Below are 19372 nucleotides of genomic sequence, written 5' to 3' on the forward strand. Positions count from 1 at the left end.
CTAAGGTAAATGTTAAAATGGGATCTTATTACATGAAATATTGACACTGTTCTTAGGAATTTATGTAGAGGAACCATGTACTGACTCAAAGGAAAAACACGAACGTGGCATACTAATTGAATAGTAATTTATTTGCTTCTCATCCTGGAACAGGAATTTAAAACTTTAAATACCACAGTTTATATGATAAACCATTTAGTATGTCAGTACTCGTAGAACTTTTGTTTTTCAGTTGCTTCTCTAGTCACCGCTGTCATAGTTACTTTTCTGTTGCTGTGAAGACTCCATGACCAAGGCAACTTACAGAAGAAAGAGATTATTGGGGGCTTACCATTTGAGGGTGAGTCCATGATCATGATTGCAGGGAGCATGGCAGCAGACAGGCAGGCATGTCTGGAGTAGTAGTTGAATGCTTACATGTTAAGACAACAACCATAAGGCAGAAAGAGCTAACTGGGTCTGATGTGGGCTTTTGAAACCTCAAAGCCCACCCTCTAGTGACATACCTCCTCCAATCAGGCCACACTTCCTAATCCTTTCCAAGTCAGTTCTACTGATTGTTAGATACCCATTAGTCCTGGGGAAAACCATTTCTCCTGCTCTTAGCATTCCTTAGTTGCTTATACTTCTTTGCCTAGGGACGGGGCATTGTAGGCTTTTCCCTGTCTACTTTGGCATGTCCATTGGTGTCATCATCCATATTCAGCTCATGTTTGGGCAGTCATGTTGGTGAGACCTTATGGATGTAGCTTCTGACATTTCTAGGAGACACAATCTCACAGCAGATTCCCAGATCTTCTTACTCTTACAATCCTTCTGCCTTCTCTTCTACAGTGTTCCCTGTGGGAGTGTTTTGTAGATAGAACCAGTGGGACTGGGCTTCAACTTTGCATTTTGATTGGTTGTGGTTTTCTGTAATGGTCTCTGTTGCAGAAAGAGGTTTCCTTGATGTGGGGTGAAGACTATACTTCTGGGTTGAAGGACAAATGTTTAGATTGTTGTTAGAAATTATGCTGGTTTATTTAGCAAAGTGGTAGTTGTAGAGTCTCCTCTAATCACTGTGAGTTCACTAGTACTGAGCAGTTAGCTAGGTTTCCAGTACTTGAAATGGTTTTCTTCTTCTTAAGCAAGTCTTAAACCCAGTTAGAGAGCTGTTGGATGGCTCCAACGTATGTGTGGTCCTACCACACTGTTAGCTCCTTGTCTCCTTAGTACCATGAAAACTAGTTCTTGAGGGAGGGGCATTTAGGTCAGTTCCAGTTCAGGGTATCCAGCCCTTGTTTCTGAAGTGCATTTGATTTTCAGCAATAGGGACTTTGTTTCCACCTCTGGGATCAACAAAGGGCGACAGCAATAGGCAGTATGTTTTGGGAATCTTTTGAACAACCTTGACCAACAACGCAAATCAACCTTTTCATGTCTGGTTTTGGGGGTTTTGTTTTATGGTTTTTGACTGTTGATGGGAACATTGTCAGCCCAGATGAGAAATTCACTAAAATTATTTAAGTACATTTATGTACAGAATTTTATGTATTATAAGTCTTTTCTTAAGGTAAATAATTAATAGCATGGTTCCTTATCATGCTATTATTCTGTTATCATACTATACCCTTTTCAGACATCCTTACTGTTATTTTACCTTCTTTCTCCTTCTAAAAGAGCTCATTTTTCTCCATTTTTCCTATCAGATCCTTCCCCTTAACAGTCTTTCCACCTTCTTCGTTAGGAGTCCTTCACTTTCGGAAAAGAGATTCCTGATCAGATCACTGTACCCTGCCACTCCCTCTCTATTGTTCCCTAACCCGCATCCTGGCAATGGTTCCATTTCACTTTCCTGGTTTCTACAGTTACTGCTCAAGTACTTTTCAGTGTGTACTGTCCTACCTGTGTCTTGGCATTTTATTTTGTAATTTCTCTTTAATTGTGGTTATTGGATTGGATTGTAAAGTTATTCATGAACTTAGTAAGAAAGACATGTTGAGAGAATGGAATAAGCACTTAAATGACTCATCTAAATTAAACAAAAACAGCTAAAAATTACAGTTTTAAGATGCTCTGTATATCCAAAATGGGAAAGTTAAGTCCAAAATAAAGAATGATTATGATTCTGTTTTTGACTTCAGAAGTTCACAGACAAAAAGCTAGATTTTTATCAAGGAATACACCTGCTAGGGTTCAGGTCCCAACATGGTGTCTTTCTCATGAATATTCAGCAAACATTTATGGCCTTCATTAATTATCATAGTTAGTTTTTAAATTTTATTTCTATTTGGTGTGCATGTTGCCTGCATGCGTGCGTGTCTGTACCCTGTATCTGTGTCTGGTATTCACAGAAGGCATTGGATAGATCCCCTGGAACTGGAATCACAGTCAGTTGTAAGCTGCCATGTGGGTGCTGGGAATTGAAACTAACGTGTTCTAGAAGAGGCTGGAAGAAGAGGTTCATAACCACTGTACTGTCTCTCCAGTCCCAAATTAGGATCGGTAATTTTTATTGATAAGATGCTGGCTCTGTCTAAATGTGTAACGATGGTATTTCTCCTCTGTTTTAGACTATCCCCATAAATACGGCCCACAGGGGGGCTGTGCAGATCACTCCGTCTTTGAAAGGATGAGGAAATACCAAATGACTGGAGTAGAGGAAGGAACTCGGGTAAGGATTTCAGCATTCGCCAAGTTAAGAAACAGAATGAACCTGGGCCAGTGTTTCTTCCTTTTACACATATGTTCCGGGAGTTGTGAAATATTTATACCACTGTGAAATATTCTCATTTAGTACTTCAAGAGACCATGCACCTAACTTAGCAGTTAGTACAGTGGTGGTGATCACCTGTTTTAAAAGTCTTGAGTCTTTAGACAAACCAAGATGATTATTAACCCTAAATAAAAGCTCAGTGCTTTTGACATTTAATTACACATTGATCATTCCCTTTTTCCGTTTGATTTTTAAAACTTTTTCGTCACAAACATTCTATGCTAGATTACAATGCCCTCAGGTATTATAAATTTAAGTGTCTAGGGAAATGCTAGATAAACATTCCAGGAGAAAACAGGCTTTAAGAATATGTGAAGCTGCCCATGGTGGTGAACACCAGGCTAGAATCCCAGTATGGGGAGGCTGAGGCAGTCTAAAAGATAACGAATGTCTTCTCAGGTTCTTAAACTTTCTGTGAATAGTTAAAAGTATATTTGATTTGTTAACTTAAGGATTATATGGTTATCTCTAAGTTAACTTCTTCCTCTAAAACATAAGAATCTAGAAAGGCCGAAATGAACAATATACAAGATAAAAATATTTCAAATTCCCACCAATATTATATATACTTGGTTAATATCAAAGTAGACTTTAGGCAAGAAAAGATTAGTAAAATAAATGTTTTTTTTTAAAGGTCTAGTTCCCTCATGTTGTAGCATTAAACTGAAACTTCAAAGTATATAAAGCAGGGCCTGGGGCTGTAGCGCCCTTGTTAAGGTATCTGTATTCCTAGCACTTGGAAGCACAGGCAAGAAGATCTGAACTTCAAGCTTGTCCTGAGCTCCACTTTGGATTTAAGGCCAGCCTTGCTATATGAGGCTTGTCTCTAAACAGAACAATGCAGCTAAAATTGAGTAACCAAAAAGGAGCAGTAGAAAGACTGTATGACAAGAGATTTTAGTTTACTTCTTAGAAAATAGACAAAGGATAAAGCCCAATAAAGATATGGAAATTCTGAATTATATGATTAATAAACTTGACCATTTAATTTATGTTAACTTCTCTTTTTGTTTTTTTTTTTATGTTAACTTCTTAACTCAATAGTCTTTTTTATATTTGAGAATAATAGAAATTTTTACTCAAAAAATTTTTTTTGTATTGGAGCATTCAGACTTTCCTCCTGAAGTTTAAAAAAACAAACTGTATATACAACTTTAAGTATAGCTAAGATTAACATAAAATCATTTATGTAAGAAGTAACATGATTGTAAATATAAATTATATAACACAAATTTGGGCCCATGAAGTACTTTTCAGTCACTTTCAAGCTGAACAGACTGGCACCTAGAAACCACCTAAATGAGTATCTTGAGGAAAATAGTATTAAAGACATGCTTCCTCCAAATGTACTGTTTTAGGGCTGTATTGATTTGTCCCTCTCCCATGACTGGGGATTGAATAGGGCTCATTCATGCTAGCCAGCTCTCTAACCCGGAACTATATCACTAGCCCAGTAGAATTTGTCTTTTGCCTATTATAGCATTTAAAATTTTTTAAATTGTATATTTTAATGATATAGTCTTTATAATATATAGAATAAAATGATTATTCTAGGAAAGCAAATTAAAACATTCATTATCACACTATTGCACCTCTTTTGTGAACATAATACAGCATTTAAGTTTGTATAAATTGTCAAGGGAGAAGGAAAGCATAAAATGTGGATGTAAATTTGGAGTTGTAGCTTAAAACTTAAGTTCTGTGTGACTATCAAATTAGGTTTAAAATGATGTTTTTGATGTCTTAAACATTTTCAAGTGTTTGAATTCAGCAACAGTGGTAATTCATTAAAGAAATACTTTCTGCTAAATCTGCTAGCTGATAACAATATAGTGAAGAACACAACGTGGTTCCTCTTCAAAAGTGTATATTCTAGTTGTTGATGAGTGAGGGACAGAAATTAAGCAAAAGATAATAACTGCAAGGTCCTACTGTATAAGGAAGACAGGTGCATGGCTCTGAGAAGTGATATATATAATGGCTGAACTAACAGTCTCTGTCTGAGGAAAGACACTAATGGTTCCAGAGAGAGTGCATAAGCGTGTATGAAGAATGGTGGGAGATAGGCAGGCTGTGTGCTGGGGAATCATAAAAGGCGTCTGCAGTTAGACCATAGAGAGTAAGTAGGCTTGGGTCATATAGACTCTTTTCTGGAAGCAACATGGAAAAAGAGTGTTTGGTTGGTAAATAAAGGCTGTGCAGTACTGATCTCTTACAGCATATAAAGAATTGAGAGCTTTGTTTCTAGAGTAATAAGAACTCACTGAAATATATTATTCAGGTGAATAAAAACATTTTCATCTTTGCAAAGATGAGAGTATGAAAACCAGTTCAAAGTCCAGCTTTAGTGAAGTGGCTGAGCCAGAGAAAATGCCTGTAGGAGATGAATTTGCTAAGACCAGGTCATAGGTGGGAATGAAAAGATGATACTAAATTACTATGCATGGTTATTAAGACTTGCTTTACATTTAAATGAATGTGTTTTATACACTTTGAAAATGTTTAAAGATGAAGGAATTGTTTGTATGTTATCCATGTGGGGAATATTATATAGACAAAAGTATTGTTTTTAAGTAAATTCTAAATATTACAAAATGTAAGCGACGTGATATTTGTACATATTTATTGATTTGGTGCACGCGTAGTACATGATGATCAGAGTCCTCAGCATTTCCACTTCCTTAGGTGGAACTGTGTGTGTGTGTGTGTGTGTGTGTGTGTGTGTGTGTGTGTGTGTGTGTTCTTAATCTCTTTGGGAGTTTGTCATTGGCTGTAGTAGAACATAGTTGCCCTGCTAAGCCATAGAACACCAGAGCATGGTGGTCCTCCGTTTCTAGCTTTTGGTGTCCACTGGCCACCCCACACTCCTTACCTTTTTTCTTACTTCTAATGGCCCTTTTATACTATGAGGTATTTTCTAGTGACTTTAGAACTACTTGGGGTATTGCAAAGCTTTGTGATTTAAAATTGTTTAACATGTGTTCTTAACTATAAAACTATAATTATAAAACAAGCTAATTATCAGAAATGACTCTGACATACAGGCACATTCAGAGGAGCATGCTGCTAGTATGGGTCCTGAGCTCCTGAGGAAAAAGCGCACAACTCTGGCTGAGAGAAATACTTGTCAGCTCTATATCCAGACAGATCACCTGTTCTTTAAATACTATGGAACACGAGAAGCTGTGATTGCTCAGGTACTAAAGTTACTCACTGTGTGATGCCTTTCTCCCATTGTTTTGTTATGTAGTGTATTATTGTTTCAGTTGTGCCACAGGAAAGTCTGTAAACAGTGCAGAGGAGAGGGAAAGACCAGTTTAGATTCTGGGTTGCCAATCAGAAGAGAGATAAAGGAAACAATTTTTAAAGTTGTAAGTAACATTGAAACTTAGTGTTTTGGACTTGGGCCTAGTGACTTGCGTGGTGAACAAGTATGAAACTTTGAAAACTGTTCCATTTTTTGTTTGGATTTTGCAAGAGAAAACAGGAATTTTTTAAATTAGAAGTATATAATTTCTGCTTTGTGTCTCATTGTACTTAGCATTTTCCAAGTAAAATTATTATTTATATTTGTCCCTCACATTCCCTGCTGAGAACAAGTTCTTTGAGGCCTAGAATGGTTTGAACTCAACTTTATTCTGAGGCTGTCCTGGAAGTCATGGTAATCCTTCTGTTTCAGCCTCCTAAGAGTGCTGGGATTACAGGTTTGCTCTACCTGTATGAAAATCTTTATGAAAATAGAATATTTTAGGGTACCCTTTAAAATGTCTTTTTATGTTGAAGAACCTAGGGAAAGTTGTTAAATGTATTTTTGACCAAGGATTTGAGCTTGAGAAGAAGGAAGTGCTGTGGTGTAGATGATGATTATGTTCTGGTGGTAGGGATAGACATTTTAAAAGATGTGAGAAATAGAAAGGATTGAGTAAGCTATAATTTGGGGATAATGGAGAACAGTGAGCATATTTAAAGGGCAGGGAAGAACCTTGAAGAGAGACAGTATAATAGAGGCACATGGGTAATGTTAAATAGCCACAGTGTCTTTTGAAGAGAAAGTGTTCTTGGACATTCATTAAGGAGTAGGGTAGCCCTAAGTTACCCTTTAAGGAGGAGTCACATCTCTGAAGGAGATAGGGAGTTTAGAGGGAAAGAGGAAAGCTAAAGGTACAGAGGGAGGGACTCCAAGTAAAGCAAGGGATGTAATCATGCCTGCAGAAATGTCTGAATTACCACAGATGTGCGTGGAGCAGAAACAGTGGGGAAACTGGGCTAAGCCTTGGGAGCAGCTGAGGCCAGGCACGTGAGTTCAGGATGGACCCTTCAGCACTGCTGTCCTACTCCTTGGAGTGTTTGTCAGTGTAGACTGCTTTTGAAATATTCTCATTAATGCTACTTCTTGACCGACTTCTGTGTCTTCTCAACAAGTTTTGAAGTCACACATACATATTTCCACCTAGGTGGAAGCCAGTGTGTTCTTTTGTGGATGAAGTTGGAAGGTCGCATGTAGAGTGGTTAGAGCCAATGCTTAGTTGGGAGTCAGCTAAGTAAACAAACACCTCTTGTGTTCTTTCACTAAGTTTATTTCCTTTTAGAATTTAAATAGATATAACCATTTTTATTTTATATTCAGATTATCTCCTTTCTGTATACTTCATCACAGTAAAACTCTATTAATTTATAGAGACCTTCTCTATTTCATTTATTAGTTTATCTCTGACCTTTGAAACAGTGCCTAGTTGTAGAAAGTAATCAGAGTTTTTGGAATTCATGTCAGTGCAGCAACAGAAGGGCTATTGTTGAGGATGGAATGCATGCCCTGAGACTGATAGATCTTTGTAGAAGGTGTTTGAGTCTTAAGGACTAATAAAGACATTCCAGGCATTAAGGTCAGCAGTGTGTGAAAAGCAGAGGGAATGGGACTCTGCAAGCTGGATTGATGAAGTTTTTAATAGGGCTGATGTAGGGGTACACTTTCTGATTGATTCATTGGTTGATTGATTAGCCAGAGCCTGGGAAAGACAAGAGTATCCATTCTCTGCCCTAGCTCACTCATCTTTTCCATTCATTCAACATATGGCGTACATATTTTAAAATTTAAATGTGCAGCATAAATGACTCTTGATGTTACAAAGAGAAATTAATAGTCTTTTTCATATTTTAGCATTGCCCCTAAAATATTTTGTTCTCTATTTTAATTACTAGATATCCAGTCATGTTAAAGCAATTGATACAATTTACCAGACTACAGACTTCTCCGGAATCCGTAACATCAGCTTTATGGTGAAACGCATAAGAGTAAGGAACTTTATTAAAGACATTTTAAAAAGTATTAAGGGGGCTGGGTCAACAGTTAAAGGCACTCATGTTCTTCCAAAGGACTTGGGTTTGGTTAACACTCACATGATGGCTCACAACAGTCTGTAACTCCTTCCAGAGGATCTAATGCCGTTTTCTGGTACCCATGGACACTTGCATGCTTGCGATTTATTTACATACATGAAGGCAAAACACACATAAAATAAAAATGATTAAATCTTAAGGTTAAAAAATTAGTAAAGATCAAGTTAACATAAAAGAAAGAAAATACTTGCTTTTTACTTTATCTTTAGAGCGGAGAGAGGCTAATCTCTGAAGCTCATTGGCTAGGCTTGCTAGCTAATTTAATGAGCCCCAGGTTTAAGGAACATCCGTGTCTCAAAAATGAAGTGGAGATTATTAAAGGAAGACACCAGGGTCAACCTTTGACTTCCATACAAACATGCTTGCATTCACATGCATATAACACATGAGCATATACACATACCACTACAAGAATCAAATCGACCAGGCCTTAATTGTGACTACAGTCGAGGTAAAACAGTATTTTTTTTTGTCTGATACTCATTGTCCTCCCCCTGTCCCCCAGAACACATTACTAGTTTCTTAAGGTTTGCTTTGTGTATGTTGTTTTGGGTGTCCCCTACTTGTTATTCTAGGGCTGAGGAAATAAATACAGTGCTTAAATAAAATTAAAATTTGGAGAAACACTTACTATTATAATCTTGAAACTTCACAGCTTAGAATGTTATATATCAGATTTGAGAAGTCCTCCAAGAAAGCTCAAAATTTGACCATGAAATCCTTTTTTGTGGTAAAATCACTTGTAACTCTCAAAACTGTTGAACTACAGGGTACTGGTTGCAATTTCTTGACATTTCTGTTATAATGGCTATAACTAAAAACTGAACCTAAATTTTAGCTACATTAAAAACAGGTAGTTAATATTTAAGTAGTACTGTTTTAAATGAAAATTACAATCTCAGTTACAATCTTTGAAGCTGTCATATTTTTTATTGATACAAATATGTCTTCAGAGTACCAATCATTTACTAAACTCTATGTTTCTCCCAAAGCTGTAAAAGTCTGTTGTTAACTGTTCTTCAGATTATAAAGGAGGGACTAAGCCAAGTATCAGATAAAAGATCTGCAGTAACTTAACTTAAACAGTACGAGAAGGGAGGTGAAAGTAGAATTCAAAATTCTTGTGTATATCCAAGAAAACAATGGATCAAATAGTTAGTTAGGGTTAACTTACCTGCTATCAAGGCAAGAGGACCAGGAGAATCTGGTAAACTGAGCCTTGCATTCATACTTAGTTCTAGTTGTAAGCTGATGATAGGTTTTATGTCTTTGCACTGGTCCCATTCTTAGAGCTCCCATAAAGCCTGCTCCGGCACCTGAGTTTGAGAAGCCACACATCCTTTATCAGAACTGGTAGAGGCACAGTGTCTTCTCTACATGCTCCTGCTCAGGAATCTGGCATATCCTTGCTGAGACATTTAATAGCATCAGCTCCACTCTTTTTGCCCTGCTCTCTTTTTGTTCTTTTTATCTGTGTGTTTATGGTTTCTACAGTCGGTTCAGGGCTGTGTGCAGGGAGAACATCTCTGGAACGCAGGAGAATTTTGTCCAGGTCTGTGGAGGGGCTGGGTAAAGAACAGGTAGCAATACTCATTTATTAATTTCCATTTATTAATTTATTTATTAATCATCCATTGTTTTTGATTTTAGATCAATACAACATCTGATGAAAAAGATCCTACAAATCCTTTCCGTTTCCCAAATATTGGTGTGGAGAAGTTCCTGGAGTTGAATTCTGAGCAGAATCATGATGACTACTGCTTGGCCTATGTCTTCACGGACCGGGATTTTGATGATGGTGTTCTTGGTCTGGCATGGGTTGGAGCACCTTCAGGTAGATTGTGTAACAATGTCTTAATACTTGAAAGAAAAAGCAAGTTTGGGGGAAGATTGAGTTTTACTAAGTATAGGAGAAAACAATGCCTGTACAGAAATTTATTCATATAACCTGGGTTAAGACTAGATGCATAATATAAAGCAAATGGCAGAATAGATGAAGCAGCCTTTTATTTTGAAAGGAATGTAAGAGTTGGCCTGTGGTGCACACACCAACAATCGCGGCTCTCATGCTGAGTCAGGAGGTAAGGTAAATTTAAAGCCATCCTGGACCGTGTATAGGGAGACACTATCTCAAGTAACTAAGCAAATAAATAAGTAAAAGTTTAAAAAGAAAAGAGAAGTTTGGGAAGTACCTTGATTTTGGGATTTCCAGAAGCTAACACTTTTGTGGGAAGAAGTAGTATGTGTGACACCATAAAAGGGAAACCTAAGTTTTCCCACAAAAGCTAAATGCTAAATGCTAAATTCTACTATATTTCCCTGCCTGCTCCTTGGAATGGGGCCTGAAAGTCAAGAGGGGAAAATGGTTTTTGCTTTGTCAAAAGGGGTAAAAAAACCAACAAACAACAACAACAACAACAACAACAACAACAACAACATTCTTATGTTCTGCAGTGAGAGAAAGAAACTCTGGCCAGGAGCAGCAGGTAGAAAGAAAGAAAACATATCTTCATTTGCTTTCTTCTGGCCTTTATTTTAACAGCAAAGATGTACTACCTGGAAGGCAATCTAGGCAGCAGCATAAGTGCCACACAGCTCTGTGGGCATCATCTAAGCTCACTGTGGGGATGGTATCCAACACTGAGAAGGCTGAGATGAGCCGTCCCCTTCCCATTACAGTGGGTTTGAGGGAACTGTTGGCAGATTCAGATCAGTCACTGAAAGATAGGTAGAAGGGAGCTCAGATTCTTTGGATATGAGTGTGGCTGTGTGGAGTGTGAGTTGTGCATAAACTTTGGAGTCATAAGCAATGATTTCTCATCTGATGCCTCATTTCTATTCACAAATTGACCCTTCTTTACCTGGTATAAAGCATAGTTTTCTCATTGTTTGGTTTATTCTATGGTTTATTCTATATATTCTATGTTTTTAAATAGTATATTTCATTTTACATTTCTTGCTTTTTTTAAAGAAGCCAACGGTAAACACCCATATTTTTATTTTCAAGGCTTTCCTTTTCTTTTTCCCCATGTCATAAAGTGCACTTGACTGCTGTGTCTCTTAGGTACAGATGTCTGCCATGGACTGCTTCTCTTACCTGGTGCTATGTCAGTCTGTCTGTGCCTAGTCCTCTTTTCATGCTTCTTGCATTGTCGCAAGTTGTTCAGCTCTCTCCTTCCCAGGATGTTTCAGGTTTTATAAATTTCTTCTCTTTCCCCTGAAATAGCTGGACATTTTTCCCCACAAGATTAATGATTCCTTTTTACTATTGATCAGTGAGTATTATAAAAGCTTGGGTATTTCTTTGGATCTCCCTTGCATATGTTCTAGATATTCTTGGGTAAGTTATTGTTCTCATCCTGGGGAATATAGCTAGCAGTGCCTGCCTCCCCCGGGACCTGTGAGAAATGTTCTGGTTCATAGGCTCCACCTTTGAATCAGGAACTCTTGTTCTGCATCTCAGCAATCTTTGAACAAGCCTACCAAATGACATTGCAGCTCACTAAAGTGTGAGATTGAGAACCACCAAAACTATTTATGCCTCTGATGTTCACTCACCAAATACCCCCAGAGCAAGCACGACAATTTCCAAAATGACTGCTACCATTTTGCATTTTCATTTACAGACTATTGTTCATCAAAAATGCCTGGAATCCTGAGTCCTAAGATAGTCTTCACTACCTATTAGAGCTTGTCTCTAAAACAAAGGAATGGGGGGAGGTGGATACTTTGGGAACTTGGCCAAACTTTATTGAAATCTTTAGAGGCCCTCATGTCTTTTATATACATAACTGCTTAATTTCCTTTTAAATTCCTTTTTCTGTTTCTTTAGAATAGTTTTTAGAGTTAAAGAAAAACGAAGCAGATGCTATGGAGAGTCCCCTCCCCCCACTGGTTTTGAAGAACACTGTTTGGCTGGATTCTAGGATATCTTATGCTGAAGTCAGATGATTTTATGATCAAATGAGGCTGTGGGCTTAGGGACACTCAGCTTGTATGTCTAGATTTTGGGATATTTGAACCATTACTTTGTGATGCTGCTCATCTTGTTAACATGGTGCTGGGTAGAGTTTTAGGTTGAAAACAGTGTGACTTGTGGGCTCCTTTTTTTTTTTTTTTTTTTTTTTTTTTTTTGGTTAGATTCTATGTATGAGAGAAGCAGGACTCTACTTTAGCCTATCAGGAGCAAAGAGAGACTGAGCAGTGAGAATGGAAAATATATGACTTTTTTTCCCAACCTTTATCCTCACTTCCCCCTTCTCTGTTCTTTTTCTTTCTGTGTTAGTAACTTTTTATTTCAGTTGTGAAATGTACTCTAACATGACTGTTAAATTTCCAACTCTGGGTCTTGGAAGGTTTTTTCCAAAAGCTGTTTTAGAGAGTATAGACAGATTAGAGGTCAGAGTGAGGGAAAGGAGTCTTTTCTCTCTTGACTCAGTTGCCTTAATATAGGGTTGTGCCTTGAAATAACACCAGCAGCTTTGTCCTCAGTACTGAGCTAATTTTGAGTTTGATAAACACTTTCTTTTATAAAGGATGTTACGTATGTAATCTGCTTGATTATTCCAGGGTAATGGTTTCTGCTCCCCAGTAGATTTTATATTTAATTGATTGCATTTCCTTCTTTCTTAAGAGAAGAAGGTGAACACGGGAACTGTGTTATACTTGAGCATTACTGTGTGGAGTCATTGTTAAAGTTCTGTGGGAATAGTAGTGGCACTAAGAGCCCTGAGCTCTTACCTGCTTTTTAAAATACATTCCAGTAAATTACTTTGCATCAAATAATTTGTGTTATAATTTTTCTTCTCTCCTTCCTTTGAGACTCCATCTTTCTGCTTATAAGTCTTAATTATGTTTGCTTTTATCTTGTTCATTTTAGATAACACTTTAGCTGACTTATTGAGTTTATAGTCTTTTAATATTTCTTAATCTTTCATTTTTTGGTTTAATTAATCTTCATTAATTCTTATCCTGTTTTATAATTTGCCCTAAATTTAATTCATTAAATTCTGAAGTTATTTTACTATTCAAAAATATGATAGATATTTTGTTATGGTGTGGTTAATTATCACAAAATATGTATGTAGATTATTTATGGTTGTCTTTTTTGCTGACCCAATTGATGCAGGAAAATCAATGAGGGTTGAAGTATCTTTAATAGTAACTTTCTGGCCTTTATGTCTTTTGCTGTTTTGTTTTTGAATAATCTCTTCTTTTACTTTTGTGTTGGAATTAGGACACCATGTATACTAAAGATTCTCTAGTTTTCTTCTTTCTTAGTACTTTCCTTTATTTGAAATTTTTTTTTAGGTGCCTTTGATCAAGAAAATCATATCTACCCGTTGAACTGAGTTTACCTGGAGATTCCCACTTAAAATTATGTTCTGCCTACAGTGGAGCCATCAGAAAAGAGTCTGGTTCTATTCAAAGATGCACAGGGGGTGTGGCCCAGTGGCAGGCACAGGCTTAGCATATACAAGGCCTAGTGTTTGATCAGCACCCGGTGAGAAAGTCAAAACAGAACACTCTACAGTGAAGAAACTATACAGTTTTCTTCAGTGGTAAACAGATAACCTGTTATCATTTTGATTGTCATCATGATGATTTTATAACAAAGTACATTTTGTTTTGAGTAAAAGGGCTCACTGTAGACAGGTAAGCTTGACTTTGTGTTGAGCTTGGGGCTTTCTTGTTGCAGGTTCCCAAGCATTAGTTCTAGGGTTACAGAAAGTCTAGGTTAGATAGCCATCAACTTCATTCAGTTTCATTTCATTTGCTGAACCTCTTTAACACACTCTGAAATATATTTCTCTGGCTTGTTCAGGTATGTTCTGACCTGTATTAACCAGTCTCAGTGTTAATCAGTTTCACTTCTCATTAATCACAAGTTTGGTTCTCTGATAACTCTGCAGCAAACACTGGCATGCTGTAGTTACTGAGCTCGAGTTACAGTCAGCTTACTGAGTCGTCCTGTCACTGACTTTCTCGTATATCAAAACTAGTTGTAGTATTTAAAAACTATAATTTATAAAATAAAATTTAGTAAATTTTTCATGTGGTTTGAGTTGTTCCAATTTATGTATTAAGTCTGTGATTATATTAAACTTAAGACTCAGAGGAGTTATTTAGGAGGTTAAGCAATATGCATATCACAGAGACTATGTTTAAGAAGAGTATTCTCAAACATATATGATCTTGCTAAGTTAGCTAGACTTAAATACATAAATATGTCAGAATTTTTTAATGTGCCATTTAATCTTTTTTTTTAACTTCTAAAGATGTACATTGGAGTTTTCTATGCCTAGATCAAGTTTGAAAGGACTTACTTTGGATGTTTCATATGACAAATCTTTACTAAGGCAGGATATTAATTTACTATTTTTGCAAAGTTAACATGTGGTTGTATAATTGTTACAGAATACTTACTCATAGTTTTAATTTCCTAGTTCCTACAATGATGTCACCTTCAGAAAAAGATAAATATTCATAAATCAATATCTATTTTCTTTATTGTTTTCTGTTCAGGAAAGAGAGACCATTTGAAGACTTGTGGGCTAAATCTGCTCTTGGCTCAGTCTTCATTTCAATTTTTCACAAAGTTCATTGTGATTTTAGCTTGCTAAATCATAAAATTAATTAAAAGAATTGGGAGTCTGAGATCAAGAAGATGGCAAATGCGGGGAAGTGAGCACAGGTGGACCCTCTCAGACACAAGACAAACACGAGGAGAGGTCACTCTTGTCAGTGCAGGGATCGATGAGCTGGTTGAGTTGATTTTCTTATTTGTCTCTTATTAATTTTGTGTAACTGCCGTTGGCTGGGATTTGTTATCATTTTGATCTTGAACTCCAAAGTTCTTTTTAATGAAAAGACAAACTACAAAATAGGTTACTATGCTTACTTCAAGTAATTTTTTTTATTCTGTAGTTTATTTTTTTACAGTCCAGTCTTTATCCCCCTCCTGTTCCACCCTTTGACTGTTCCTTATCCCCTACCTCCTCCCCTGTCTCCAAGAGGATGCCCTGCCACACTCCCACCCTAGCAGACCTCCCCACTCCCTGTGACCTCAGTAATGTCTTTTAAATTTTGAAAATGATTTCAGGGCACATCAAAATCACAATTCAGGGTTTTTTTTGTTTTGTTTTGTTTTGTTTTGTTTTGTTTTAAGTTTCACAGCTGCTGAAGAGTTGTGTGAATAGTGCAGTGAACACCAGGCCAACCAGATGCTCATATTCTCCCATATTTGCTTTCCTGTTCTTTTTTCTTCCCACCTTCTCTCCACCCTTCTTTTTTCCCGTCTTTAGTCCTTCAGTCCATGTCACTTCGTGTCTCACTGACAGATGAGTGATACAGTGCATTCCAGGACTGTGGGCACATGATGATGCCCATCAAACTCTGCAGAAGTTTCTTTTGCAGAATGTAAAACATTGAGGATATTTTAACTTAAATTTAATTTGTAAGTTCTCCCTTTAAAAGATGAAGGGGTATAAGCTTTGGTTTAGTGTAAATGTGGACTTACTCAAGTTTAAAAGAAATAGAAATGTTTTGCTATGTTAATGGCAGAAAAATTGACTTTTTGATGCTAAAAAATATGTAAAGATTGTGTACTAAATCCTGGGGTTTCTTTGCAGGGACCATTAATGTTTTAAATGATTTTAAGATCTTGAACTAATTGGAGTATTTGAATCATTTAGGTACATTTAGTCATTGAATCGAAAAATATAAATGTTTAAGTTCCATGTAATGATTTTAATTATTGTTTGCATGTTTTTGGTATGGGAATAGATAACTAATTTAGTTTCTTTTATTATTATTATTTTAAAATCTGAATTAGGAAGCTCTGGAGGAATATGTGAGAAAAGCAAGTTGTATTCAGATGGCAAGAAGAAGTCATTGAACACGGGCATCATTACTGTTCAGAACTATGGCTCTCACGTGCCTCCCAAAGTCTCTCATATTACTTTTGCTCATGAAGTTGGACATAACTTTGGATCTCCAGTGAGTACTGCCTAATTATTAAAAATGTAAAGCAATTAGTTTGACTTTTATCTTCAGCGATACTTTGCAGTACAACAATGAACACATGAGTGTGGAGTGTTAGTACGCCAGCGCATGGTGATGTAACGACCATACTGGAAGTAAGGAGAATTCTGTGAAAGCCCAGAATCTTATTTAGCTTCTTTCTGGGAGGGTAGTTTTGAGATACAGTCTCATGTAGCCCAGGCAGTCTTGAGTTCCTGACCCTCCTATCCCTATCCCTGCTTCCCAAGTTCTAGGTGAATATCTGTATACCCCAACCATGTCTCACTCAGTCTGGCTTGTTTATACAGAAGGTGATCTGTCTATATTTGCTGTTTATGAAACAGTTACCATCATATAATACACTCAAATATATTTTGAATGAGTCTCCTTTTAAGTAATCTTATAAATTGTAATAGCTTTTTGGCTTTTGTTTCTATTAAAGCAATGTTGTGATTTACTTGAATATTTTTTTTACTATATAAATAGATTAATATTTTATACTTTCTTAACTCTGACACACAGAAGAAAGAATAGCATAGCAGGCCATGTTCTTTATTTTTCAGTTCTTCAAATCTTCAAATATGGAAAGCCATTCTTGGCTTAGGCTATGTAATAGCAGCTTGTGTGTAATGTGGGTTCATTTGCTGATCCCTGAGTTGGTTGGTAATTATCATGATTTTGCATTGTCTGCTTTTTGTGTTCCTTCCTTTTCTTTGTTAAGATGTTTAAATTTACAGGCTTTAGAAGAAAGGCTTCATATGAAACCACATTGTGTTTATTACACTTATAGCAGCTGTCTTTGGTATTCTGCAATACTTGGGTTCATTCTAATGATTTTAAAGTGATCAAATAAACATCAATTCAACCCAGAAATAGAAACTAGTAAAAGATTTTATCTGCTTTTAATGGAGCTTATCAAGTATGTGTTTGGGAAAATTCTACTTGAAAACTATAAATTCATCTTACTTGAACCATATCACTTTAAAACATGGAATGTTTATTATTTTAAGGATAATTTGTTGGTGTTGAGGGTATAGGTCAGTATAGAGTACATATGTAGCGTACATGAAGCCTAGGGTTTAATCTCTAGTACCAAAATAAATAAACTAATAAAAACATTCATGAGTTTGTAGTTTAAAATCTTAAAAGGCACTTCTAAGTTTTCCAAGTTTTAAAAATGTATCATCTCACACTTATGTTGTCTAAGTCTCCATCATAAATTGAGAGGCTGTTTTCAAAGGAGTTCTTGAAGGGTCAGAGATGAGCAGAGTGCTGACGCTGATGGTTAAGTTGCAATTTCAAGTGCAAGGAAACATACCTTCTTCACAGGCACTGTGCCCTTCTAATCCCCTCCCTCCCTCCCTCCCTCCCCCCTCCCTCCCTTCCTCCCTCCCCCTCCCTCCCTTCCTCCCTCCCTCCCTCCCTTCTTTCCTTTCTTATTTGCCTTTGGAGAGTGTGTAAACTTGGCTGTTCTGGAACTCTCTATGTAGACCAGGCCGATTCATGGCAATCCAACTGTTTCAACTTAAATGTTGGCCTTAAAAGTGAGTACCACCATACCTGGTTGGCCTGTCTTGTTTTAATGTTCATATAAATCATCCAGGGAACCCAAAATATTGATTCCTGGTGGGGGTGCATGTTTGTTTGTGAGCAGTCAGAAGCCACCATCAAGTTTCTTTCTCCATTGCACTCCCTCCGTTGTTTCATAGTCTTTTTTTTTAAAGGCAGGACAGCTCACTGAACCTAGAGCTCACCTTCTTAGCTAGCCTGAGCAGTTGTCCTATAAACCTCTGAGGTTTCTTCAACTGCCAGCATACTGCCTTGTTCATCTAAGATGTAGGTTCAAGGGATCTAAACTCAAATCTGCAGACTTGGGTGGCAAGCACTTTAACCTGCTGAGCCACATCTCCCCAGCCCCCTCACATCTAATCTTAGTCTTCTGACTGCCAACGATTGCATTTAGTAAATCAACATTATTGTATATCTTTTCTTTTTTTCTTTTCTTTTTCTTTTTTTTTTTTCGGAGCTGAGGACCGAACCCAGGGCCTTGCACTTGGTAGGCAAGCGCTCTACCACTGAGCTAAATCCCCAACCCCCATTATTGTATCTTATGTATTGCTTAATAGGTAATTTGGTTCTCATCCCTTGTCAACTTTGTTAACTTTTAATGCTTAACCACACTTTCTTTGTATATATTGTTAATTTTACCATACATGTACATGGTAGATCCTGAGTCCGAATTTATTTGAGTGATTTATGATAAGATAAACTGGAACCATAAATACCCAAACCTGTCCACTTTGACATCTCTGAAATCTTTCTTTCTCCCTGCTTCCCTATATAATGTTACTTTCCCTGCCATATAATGTTACTTTCTCCAAGTGGTTTACATTCCTTTTTATATTCACTTTTCTTATCCCAAATATTTATTAAGCACTTTCTCCAAAAAAGCCATGCCCACTCCAACAAGGCTACATTTAATAGTGCCACTCCCTATGGGTGTATAGGGGACATTTTCTTTCAAACTATACCTTGACCCTTGTAGGTTTGTAGCCATATCAGAATGCAGAAATGAATTAAGTCCAACTTCCAAAGTCCCCATAGTCTATTACAATATCAGCACTTTTTAAAACTCCAAAGTCTCTTCTGAGACTCATGCAGTCTAACTGTAAGCCCTGTAAAATCAAAATGAAAATGCAGATCCCAGACTTCCAACATACAGTGGCACAGGAAAGAGAGCATAGTAAGGAAATACAGGAGCAAAGCCAGATGGAAAACCAGCTGGGCAAATTCCAGACTGTATCTCCATGTCCGATGTCAAAACATTCTTCAGATCTCCAACTCCTTTCACCTTTGTTGATTGCAGCATACATTTTGCTCCTGGGCTGGTTCCACTTTCTGTCAGCAGCTTTCCTTGGCAGGTATCCCACACCTCTGGCATCTCAACATTTTGGGTCTCCAAAGCAATCTAGGCTTTACCTTCACAGCTCACACAACGACTTCTCTGGGCTTCCATGCAGGAACACCCCTGACACATACCTGGCCTCAGTGGCTTTCCTTAGCTACAAAGGGAGACTCCGTAGACCTTTATTCTGTCCTTGACTCTAAAGCCAGAACCACGTGGTTGAAACTGCAAAGTTCTGCTGCCTGCAGGGGCTGGAACATGGTCCTCTTGTTCAGTTACGTCTTATTAACTTC

At 37.2% G+C, this 19372-nt stretch overlaps 1 protein-coding gene across 1 annotated transcript in view; it reads left to right on the forward strand.

Moving 5' to 3' along the window:
• The window catches only part of Adam10 (ADAM metallopeptidase domain 10), a 125055-nt gene that overhangs the window by 82423 nt on the left and 23260 nt on the right, over nucleotides 1–19372 (forward strand). Inside the window, 5 exon segments of the mRNA NM_019254.1 lie at nucleotides 2553–2653; nucleotides 5800–5952; nucleotides 7955–8047; nucleotides 9803–9986; nucleotides 15987–16150. Coding sequence (NP_062127.1) covers nucleotides 2553–2653; nucleotides 5800–5952; nucleotides 7955–8047; nucleotides 9803–9986; nucleotides 15987–16150 — 695 coding nt within the window.

Source organism: Rattus norvegicus, chromosome 8 (genome assembly GCF_021556685.1).
Source record: "Rattus norvegicus strain SHRSP/BbbUtx chromosome 8, alternate assembly SHRSP_T2T, whole genome shotgun sequence".
NCBI classification, from domain to species: Eukaryota; Metazoa; Chordata; class Mammalia; order Rodentia; family Muridae; genus Rattus; species Rattus norvegicus.